An 11,197-nucleotide genomic window follows, 5' to 3' on the forward strand; every position below is an offset into this window, starting at 1 on the left:
ATAACTTAAGTAGGTCACTGTTTCTGTTCAATTGTCTCTACCTGAGCAAACAGCTGTGGTCATGAATATGAATGAGTGTCACTTTGGGAACTAACCATACTAGGGGTGCACCGATCGATCGGCGCACCGATCGATCGGCCTCGATCACGTTAATTTGAGGGGATCAGAAATCGACCATATTCCCATGAGATCCACCGATCTTAGTTATATGCTTTTAAATCAGCCTTTTCTCCCATTCCCGAGAGAGGTGCAGTGCAGGCTGCCTCCCTCCCTATTTTTTGGACAAGTGTGTCATAACAGCTATATATATATTTTTTTTTTACAAAATTAGAGAAATTAAAGTCTGGAAGAAAAAATATGATTTTGTACTTCAAACAGCAATGCTCATTTATATGTTCATTTATATTTGAGGACACTACCTCATGTTTTGTGAGTATTCATATCAATTTACTCAATAAAAATGGAAACATTGAAGTAACTGTCTTTTAGTTATGAAAGAAACAAGATCGGCAAAAAAAAATCGAGATCGGCAGGTAAGGTTGCCTAAGGATCGGTGATCGTTGATCGGTCAGAAAACTGCAATCGGTGCACCCCTAAACCATACCCAAATTAGCCTGTCAATGGGCTATTCTAGCATGATTAAGAACAATCAGCTTGTTTTGTGCTGGTTTAAAAAACTATCAGATCTGACTGAAAACCCATGACACGCTGGCATGTGGGCAAGTGCTACAATGCATTGTAAATTTAAGCAGAGCCATATTTACTATTTCAAGTGTTTCATGCACTTAAGTTATTTCCTACAAATACAATCTATACTATTTTAAGCAATAATATATATTTTGAGAAATGTAAGTTAAATAAAACTATTGCTTTTTAGTCTTAAACATGCAAAAAAAACTCCATAAAGGTAGAGAAAAATACTAAAAGAACCTAGTTACCAACAGTTAGCATATATTTATAAAGAAGTATTTACAGTAGCGATCAAAATTAGAAAACAAGCGCTATTTTGTAATTTGCAGAGTTACTGCTTACCCAAATTTGCAGTTATCCATGAATGATGTATTTTACTGCATTTCCTCAGTGAAAACTCTCTCACATCACAAAATAAAAGGTTGCAGCTAGTCAATCTTATTTCTGAGAGTTTTTATGCGTTTTCTTGAGCAAGTAACAACCGCGGGATTATTGTAACATTATATATATAGGTGGGCAGTCAGCGCTGCTTTGTGACACAGGCACTCGAATCAGTCACTCTTGTTCTTTTTATTCTCCTTATGTTGCTCTAAAAATATATTTAATTTCGACCTATATAAACTATATTGCCAAAAGTATTGGGACACCCCTCCAAATAATTGAATTCAGGCGTTCCGATCACTTCCATAGCCACAGGTATATAAAATCAAGCACCATGCTGCTTCTACAAACAAGAATGGGTCACTCTCAGGAGCTCAGTGAATTCAAGCATGGTACCATGATAGGATGCGAAGTCCATTCGTAAAATTCACTACTAAATATTCCACGGTCGACTGTTGGTGGTATTATAACAAAGTGGAAGCAATTGGGAACAGCAACTCAGCTACAAAGTGGCAGGCCACGTAAAATCAGAGAGTGGGGACAGTGCATGCTGAGGTGCATAGTGTGCAGAAGTCATCAACTGTCGGCAGAGTCAATAGCTACAGACCTCCAAACTTTGTGTGGCCTTCAGATTAGCTCTAGAACAGTGCGCAGAGAACTTCATGGAATGGGTTTCCATGGCCAAGCAGCTGCATCCAAACCTTACATCACCAAGTGCAATGCAAAGCGCCAGATACAGTGATGCAAAGCACGCCGCCACTGGACTCTAGAGCAAGGGAGACCTGTTCTCTGGAGTGATGAATCACACTTCTCTGTCTGGCAATCCGATGGACGAGTTTGGGTTTGGCGGTTGCCAGGAGGATGGTACTTGCCTGACTGCATTGTGCCAAGTGTAAAGTTTGGTGGAGGGGGGATTATAGTGTGAGGTTGTTTTTCAAGGGTTGGGCTTGTCTTAGTTGCAGTGAAAGGAAGTCAATGCTGCAGCATTCAAAGCCATTTTGGACAATTTCATGTTCCCAACTTTGTGGGTAGGCTATTGCCTAAGCTACGAGGCTAGCTACAGAATTTAGGAAGCCTTACCTGATGGCTTGTGGGATGTTGAATTTTGGGGACCCTGCTGCTGATACTGCTTCATCCTTTTCTTGTTCTTCTTCATGCAACTCTTCATCAACATCCTGGACCCCAAGATCATCATGGAACTAAAAAAGCATAGAAAGACCTTAACATATAACATGGAACATATTGTGAAGCATCCTTGAGTTTGAGAAAGGCACTATAACAATAAAACATTATTATTGCTGAACCTTACCGTTTCAAACAGCTCCTCCATCAGCTTATTTACCTCCTTTTCTGTATGAGTAGGATAAAAGAGGTATGACATCATGAAAAACAAAGTTGTCAACATGGAGATAAACCAGCCAACTTCATTCCATACCAGTGTTTCCCCGACCATTATATTAGGGGGGCACCCCGCCCCCCCAACAGCACCTCCCACCCTCCCTTGAAGGTCAAGTAAATTTTATCTTCTATATAGTGCCAGATCACAACAGAAATCATTTAAGGTTATCTTTCCTATAGAACAGGTCTATACATTGTCCTTTTATTAAACAAAGTAAATAGCCTTATGTTATTTATCTTATTTACACAACAGTTTGTCATTTTTGTCTCTCAGGGTATATACAGAAATCCAGAGGTTAAATTTAACACTTTTTAATACCTTTTTTAATACTTTCTCAATATTTTTTAAAACCCGCACGGCATTGAGTTGCAACCGTTTTTAAACAAGTTTCAAACTGATTTAAAGATTTATAATGTTACACAATTTTGGCCTGTACAACAGAATTTAAATAGCGAACATGGGTCAACAGAATAAATTTAGTGACTGTGATTTTGAAAACATCTTGCATTTAACTTCTTCAGTCACAAGTCCATATCTTTATCCACTAGGCTATTCATGGCAAGTGCCTTAATTGTTTGGCTTTTTCTTCAATGAGTTTGTCAATTTGCACCAGTTGACTAACTGCTCTCATTCATGCATTCCTGATTTATGAGTTGTGCATCGCATATGCGAAAAGAGAGCGCTGACTGTCATTATCATAAATTTATCACGCTGATTTAAACTCTTGGTGTGTAAACCTTGTAGTTGCCTGCAGGCATATTACGTTAGCAAGATACGTTTGGTGATAATTAATGCAGCTAGCGAATTACTTACATAAAAACCTACTAGTTGGGGTTGCAATAAGTTATCGTATTGACCAGTAAACGACAAGAAACATAAATAACACAATCAACAAAAATCTGCTGCCAAGTCAATCAGTACTTGTACTGATCGCTTGCTCCATTTTGATCGCGGTTCCCGAAGAGAACTCTATCGGCAATCTATGGCTCATCCTGCTAGTCCCGGATGTAGAGGGTTGAATTTCGGATCGTATTTTAAACCTGAAATTGTGGCAGCGTATTTGAAACAGCGAAAATAACGGGACTGAATATTGTAAAGCAGAAATAAGAGGACTGAATGTTACTGCTTGAATAATAAAGATGCGAATAAAACACATGGAATATTTTCAACTGAATTTGTTCTTTTGAAATTTATTTTGAGGCGAAATTAAATTAACTGAATTCATGTGGTTGAATTATAAACATGCACTTTAAAATACGTATCTTTTGGAACTGAATTTTGGAAGCCGAATATTTTTGTACTGAATATTTAAGCAATGAAATTACGATTGAAATGTTCAATGTTTAAATGTATGCACATATTAAATTACAGTCCCCAAAAATTCAAAGCGTCATTAATGCAATGCGTTTTTATTCGATAAGTGTAATTCAACGTGTTTTTTTTCCATCAACGACTTTTGTCATTAATTTAGTTCCATAGTCATTAAACGCTGGGTCCTCTAACCACTAACGTGCAAATTTGCACTTACCCATGATGACTATGACTTTTTTTTCTGAGTGTAAGCAGCCAACATGTACTTCAGCGCGCAAACTGTTTAAGACGTCGCTCGACCAGCGAATATGATGTCAGCATCACAGAGATCATCTATGAATGAAGGAATGAGCTAATCCACATTTAAAATAATTTGCGAGAAATTTTGCAGATAAACTTTAAAACACAAATGGACAATTTGTAGTTAAAAAAAATCTAAAATTTAATACCTCGTAAATTTGCGTGTAATACCTTTTAATACTTTTTAATGGCTTTAATTTTTGCTTATATGATTTACTACCTTTTAATACTTTTTAAAACCCCGTGGACACCCTGGTCTCTACACGGTTGCACGTTTATGATTTTCCTCTGCTCTCTGTATTGCGCATGGCGGAGTTCCGCCCCAATGCGTACACACAGATATGCGAGCGCACACACAGGTGAGAACACTCCCACCAGCGAACAGAGAGCACGCATCGGAAAATATGTCAGGTCAACCACCTGAAAAGCAGACAAAAATATCTGCATTTTTTTTAAGCCCAGAAAGATACACTGCAGTAACAAAAGCTGCACACTTTGTGGATAATTGTCATAAAAAATGTTCTGATGTTTTCTTATGTTATATTAACTGCTGTCATTAAAAGAAACATATGAACACCATGAATCCTGTGGGTGTCCGTTTACCACTGTCCTTTTAAAGATCGCAAATTAAAATAGTGTGCAAAACATTGAACTTTGCTGTCCACCCCATGATCTCTTTACCACTCAAGCACCACAATAGTTCATTCATGCAACTTACTACATTCATAATTTATTATTAAATCTGGCCAGTAGATTGATCTTTTGTTTTCCACAGAATGAAAAAACAATGTAACATTATTCTGCTATTCAAGTTGGCAAACTGACTCACTGCCAACACTAGCAACATTAGACAAAATTATATCGGTTATGGACTGAATTTTCTGGGTATGCAGAAAATTTGCAGAAGATTTGGACACATTAGCCAGTCGCACTCTCTCTTCCGCTACAGTTCCGAATTCTGAGACAAGCTTTTCTGTGGTTACATGCTGGTGCTGTTTTCTCTGACACAGGGCTAGTTTATTGCGGTGGAAACGCATTGGGATCAGTTCCAGATTGGGGAAAAAACCCAGCACCAGCATCACGTTGGCGGAAACGAGGTATTGAAGTGATCAGTATTCCATAAATATTTCATTTGGGTCTTTTAAAATCTTTGGTTGGTAGCTACTTTTGAATATTCATAATTCTAATGTAACAGTTTTCTCTGGGCACTTATGACATGTTTATATCTGAAATAAACAATGTGTGCATATAGAAATTTTGTGGAATCCATATGTTTTAAAACATTATTCATTTCTCTTGTCTCCTGGCCTATCTTGTATGGTCATTCAAAACAAAGAACTCTTGATGCAGAGATACGCACTGGTGATGCGGACTGCCCGGTCATTACGGTAGTCCTCCAGGTCCGGTTCGTCTATGTCCTCCAGAAAGTTGTATTCTGGGTCATCATCATCATCTGCCTCCTCTGAAAGGGCACAATAAAGAGAGGATGTAGTGGTTAGCACACTCAGTCAGAGTGTTTGCTAAAGTACATCATACCACAACACTGCTGAATTCTTGAATCTGAAGAATGCTGATTAATTTTGTATAACCGCACACGTAGTGCCAACCAATCAAGTGGTGATTATAATTTAACAGTAAATCAGCAACTGACTATCAAGATGTACATTAATAAAAACAAAGTTTGTATATACACCACAGAATCAAAACCCCCTTCATGAATCACCACCTTATAGTAGCGGAAGTGTTTGTGTGCCTCAATAATCCTTGGAGCTATGTTCTCAGGATTTGCCCCGGGAAGGGTCTCCCAAGGGAAACTGGTCCTAGGTGAGCGGTCAAACTAAGTGTGATTCACATAGGGCCCCATAAAAATGGCCACAAAAGACCCTGATTGGGGAGACTGGGGACCCCACCCTGAACCCAGGCCTGAAGGAGCTCAAGGGCAAACGTCTGTTGGCTGTACCTCCATCCATGAAGCCTAGCTGGGCATAGCCTGAAAAGGTAACCTGGGTCCACTTTCCTATGGGTCTACCACCTGCAAAAGGGGCCATGAGGGTCAGGTGTGGTGTAGATCGGGTGAGAGTCAAAGGCGAGTTCCTTGGCAGACCAATTGTTGGCTACTAAATCTAGCTTTAGGGACATGAATGTATCCTCTTGGGTGGGAAAGGAGCCTGAGCTGATGAGGCAGGTACAGTCAGGGTCACCTCAACACACGGTTCAAGCCCTAGAACTCCTGGAGAGGGGTTGGACTCTACTGCACTCTAGAGTTGCTCTCCATGACAAGTGCCAAGCAGGTGTGAGTCTATTACTAGCCCCCAGTTCAGGGTCAGTACGTTGCAGTTTACCCAGGTGAACAAGAGGGTGGCGTCCTTTTGACTTCAAGTCAGGAGACGGGCTATGACTATTGTCTGTGCATATTCACCGAACACTAGTTCAGAGTATTCAGCCTTCTTAGACTTGGATGGGATGCTGGAAGACACCCCCAATGGGGACTTCATTGTTCTGCTGGGGGACTTTAATGCTCAATTTGGTAATGACAGTGATACCTGGAAGGATGTGATGGAGAGAAATGGCCTGCCCAATCTGAACCTGAGCAGTGTGCTGTTACTGGACATTGTGCTAATCACAGTTAGTCCATAACAAACACCACTGGTTTTCATAAGTGTACCTAGCACCAGAGTACCCTAGGCCACAGCTCAATGAGCAATTTTGTAATTGTATCATAAGATCTGCGTCCAAATGTTTTGGCCTAAGAGGAGCTGTCAACTGATGCCCATCCGGAGGTGAATTGGATCAGATGGTGGGGGAAAATGCTGGACAGACCAGTTACACCCAAACACAAAGAAGAAGTGTGCTGGGAGTGGATGAGGAGGTCTGCGAGATCATCAACTCGCACCTTTGGCAGAACTTCTATTGTATCCCGAGGGAGACAGGGGACATTGGGCTTGAGTAAGTGATCTTCTGGGACTCCATTGTTTAGGTGGCTGTGCAGAGATGTAGACAACAGGTTGTTGGTGGCTGTCGTGGTGGCAATCCCCAAACCCAGTAGTGGACACCAGCAGTAAAGGGCAGCAGGTAGGCTGAAGAAGTAGACATTCTGAGCTGGTGGGACTCCTAAAGCAAGTGACGGGTACTGGCAGGCTAAGCAGAATGCAGCTTTGGCAGCTGCTGATGCAAAAACACAGGCGTGGGAGGAGTTTGGTGAGGCCATGGAAAAGGTATTTTCAACTTGTCAGGTAACTCAGGAGGGGGTAGTAGGGCTTTACCTGTTTACCAAAGGGAGGGAGAACTGTTAACTTCAAATGGGGATATAGTCAGGTGGTGGAAAGAATATTTGAGGATCTCCTGAATCCCACTGACACGCCTTCCTCTGAGGAAGTAAAGCTGGAAGACTCAGAGGAGGTCTCTGAAATAGTAAAAAAAAACACTTCAGCAGTAAGGCTCCGGGAGTGGATGAAATTCACCCTGAGTTTGTGAAAGCTCTTGATGTTGTTGGGCTTCAACATTGCGTAGAGATTGGGGACAGTGCCTTTGGATAGATAGACTGGGGTGGGCGGGTCCCAATCTTTAAGGGGACTGGAGGATGTGCTCCAACTTTAGGGGGATCACAATCCTCAGCCTCTCTGGGAAAGTATGTGCCTGTGACCTGGACAGGTGGGTCTGTCCATTGGTCTAACCTCGGATCTGGGAGGAACATCCTGGTCATAGAACACTAGACCAGCTTTGATGATACCCAAATATGTCTGTTAAACCAGATTATGCATCCCAACTCTCTTGGTTAGATGACTGTCTACTAGACATCCTGTGTCGGATGGCAAAAAATGTCCTTATGTTAATCACAGAAAAAATGGAAGTACTGGTAGTTGGTCCTAACGCTGCTCGAAATAAGTTTGACAACCTCAACCTTGACAGTCAACCTACTCAGCTTAACAGAGGTCAGAGATCTTACAACTGAGTGAACCAGGAGACCATGTTTCAATGCTCACATAAGAAGTATTACTAGAACTGCATTATACCATGTACAGAACATAGCCAAACATCCGGGAATGCTCTTTTTCCATAATGCAGAACACTAATACATGCCTTTACAACTTCCAGACTGGACTACTGTAATGCCCTCCTTTCTGGTTGTCCATCTGGATCCTTAAATAAACTTCAGCTGAGAAAGTGCGGCAGCCAAAGTTCTTACAAAAACAAAAAAAAATGTTATCATAATAAGCCTGTTCTATGCTCCCTTCACTGGATTCCAGTTAAGTTTCGGATTGATTACAAAATAGTACTATTAACTTATAAAGCACTGAATGGTCTTGCACCAGAATATCTTAGAGATTTTTTTTTTTGAGCTTGCCTCATCTCAAGAAGCAGGATATTAGTACCTAGAGTAGATGAACTACGGAAGGCTGCAGAGCATTCTCTTACAGAGTTCTGCAGAAGTGGAATAGTCTCCCAGTGGATGTGCGAGATTCTCACTCTCAATATTCAAGTCCAGGCTAAAAACACACTTTTTTGGTCAAATTTATAGGGCAGAGGTCTCCAACTCTAGCCCTGGAGAGCTACTATCCAGTAGGTTTTATATTCTACCTGGCTTCTGATGAGCCATACCTGCTTCTGGTATTTTCCTGAGAACAGGTATGGCTGATAAGAAACCATGTAGGATAGAAAACCTAATGGACAGTAGCTGACTGCGTAACTGCATAATCTGGTTTAACTAACTGCTCATCCCCAGTCAGGCCTACAGAATGAGCTGGGTGGGGATCGGTGCCATTGGCTTTGGATGAACTGAACTGCCAGTGCTGTTACTCTAACTTCACACTCCCTTATGGAACTGGAGTGCTGATGTTCAGGGACTCCCCATGCCTGCATTCTTATTTACCTCTTGCTCCTACTTACGCTGCCATAGCCATATCTGCCGGAGCTTACATATTGCACTCACCTAACTTTTTCATTGCCCCTAGTCTCCCCTACTTTGGCTAAAGTACTTTTTCCCTCCACCCCTCCTTGAGTGTGCTGCTTGGAGACCAAAAATAAAAATTAAGATATTCTGCCTACCCTGCTGCCTGGGACGCCCCTACTACCCGTGACATCCTTCCAGCCTAACCCCCTTTCTGCCTATGACATTTCCCCTTCCTTCCCTGCTGCTGTACCACTGTTCATCCTGCCATCAGAAGCAGCAACAGCACCTGCCTGCCATTACCTGCCTATCCCCCCCACATATTAACATCAACATCTTAAAATTTGGACTATGTAAATTAGGATTTTGCCATCTTGTTCATTTGACTTCCTCTCTCAGCCCCTGGAGGACGGGTTCCCACTTTGAGTCTGGTTCCTCCCAAGATTTCTTCCTTCTAGGGAGTTCTTCTTGCCACTGTTGCTTCTTGCTTGATCACTGGGCTTTGGGCGGGGATAATGTAAAGTGCTTTGAGAAACTGTAATATGAATATGCTACATATTACAATTTCTCAATTACAATTGAACTGAAATGAATTGAACTGAAATGACTGTCTTTTGGTTACTACCCCAACTTTTCTGCCTAAAGTATAGAACATGGGATTTAGATGGGATTCAGTTCACTTAGTTCATGATTGTTATATAATATTTTTATAATATGCAAATAAATGTTTCTGAGGTTTTGTTATTCAGACACATTGGTGTTGGTTTACAACCATTTCTAATTCTGTTTGTATATACAGTTATAATAATAAAGACATCATTTCAAAACAAATTCCGTTTTCCCTGCTGTACCGAAACTGCACCTAAAACTAAGGTTTGTAACCAAGCTGTGAATGTATACCGTTACGCCCCTAAATGTAATGCTGATATTCTGCTCTGGCCAGCTCACCAAGTCTCACTGCTGGTAACCCTCACCCGATTCGCAAGGGCCTATAAAAAGGAAAGGTGGGGACAAATATTGATTTTATGAATAATCGTGACCCTGGTTTTGAAGATTCGGAATCGATTCACAAAATGTCATAATTGATGTAGTAAATTTGTTCCTTTTACCAGTGACTTTTTGCTAAATTTTACTAGTATCAGTCCTCTTATCTTATCGATGGCACTACTTTCTTTCTCACTTGTAGGAGGGTTGCAATAGTATTGCACAACCGCCTCACCCCACTATCTTGGTGCACTTTAAGTCATGGTAATAGAGTATTCCAAGCACGTGAATGTAAGCAAGTTAAGTAGGGCTCTATTCTCACATCAATGATTTTCAGTACACTGATTATAGTAATGCAAAATAATGCTATAGAAAAGCAAGATAAAAATGAAACAAAAGCAAACCATGTTGACAGAAAACACATATTATTGAATGTGACCTGCTGTCATTTATGAGAATATCGTTAATGATGTGTTTTTTCAAACATGGGTAACACTGAAGCAACTGAAAGCAACTAAAAGTATGAAGGTAGAATTTATTTTTGGCTAGATACAAGAACTGCAGAGGGAAAAGTGTGGACGAAATATTGTGGTGTAATCACAGGTAAGTACTGTATAAGAATAAATTTCATTATTATTATTATATTATTTTTGCAAGATTATTTTGGATAGAATGTAATCCGATTTGGCACTTGGGAATCGAAATCGAATCAAACTGTGAGGTCAGGGTCCATTCCCAGCCCTAAACAATACGTTCCTCAAATAAAAATATTTTGAGATATATATATATATATAGTCTTTGGCCTTTCTTTAGTGCTTTTCACAATTTGTTTCCAGTGACTCTGCATTTGTAAATTTGTGTTCCATCTCTCCAAATATGGAAATCTACTATGTAGTATTTCATAACTCATTCCTTTCAACCGGATCGGAATCAAATCTAATTGCCAATACCCAGCCTTACCAAAAAGCTCTTCACCAAAAAGCACACAGCAACAGTGCCCGTAGGACCATTCAGTCTCACCCTCATTCTCCACATCTGATGCCATGAGACCCTGCAGCCACTGGGTCCACTCCCTGTCCTCAGGGCCAGAGTCATACTCGTACATGTCCGGGGTGATGTCAGGGGCACGGAGCTCTGCCTCCAGCTGACCCAGTGGGACATCCCGCAAGGGGCGCTTGGAGCGTGTGCGGAAGGCCATTAGGCTGTTCCCATGGCCGGCATTGCTATTCAGGGCCTGTGAAATC

At 41.0% G+C, this 11,197-nt stretch overlaps 1 protein-coding gene across 7 annotated transcripts in view; it reads right to left on the minus strand.

Moving 5' to 3' along the window:
• LOC140586879 (uncharacterized) overlaps positions 1–11,184 on the minus strand; it is a 42,281-nt gene extending 31,097 nt beyond the window's left edge. For all 7 annotated transcript variants that reach the window (XR_011988677.1, XM_072708359.1, XM_072708363.1 and 4 more), the window contains exons 1-4: positions 10,974–11,184; positions 5,442–5,543; positions 2,381–2,421; positions 2,152–2,270 (exon numbers count right to left, since the gene is read on the minus strand). Coding sequence is in view for 6 of the 7 variants with exons in the window: in XM_072708359.1 (XP_072564460.1) it covers positions 2,152–2,270; positions 2,381–2,421; positions 5,442–5,543; positions 10,974–11,151 (440 nt within the window). In the remaining variant the exon portion in view is untranslated. The remainder of the gene's footprint in view (positions 1–2,151; positions 2,271–2,380; positions 2,422–5,441; positions 5,544–10,973) is intronic.
• Between the last annotated feature and the right edge of the window lie 13 nt (positions 11,185–11,197).

The sequence above is a fragment of the Paramormyrops kingsleyae genome, unplaced genomic scaffold (genome assembly GCF_048594095.1).
Source record: "Paramormyrops kingsleyae isolate MSU_618 unplaced genomic scaffold, PKINGS_0.4 ups78, whole genome shotgun sequence".
NCBI classification, from domain to species: domain Eukaryota; kingdom Metazoa; phylum Chordata; class Actinopteri; order Osteoglossiformes; family Mormyridae; genus Paramormyrops; species Paramormyrops kingsleyae.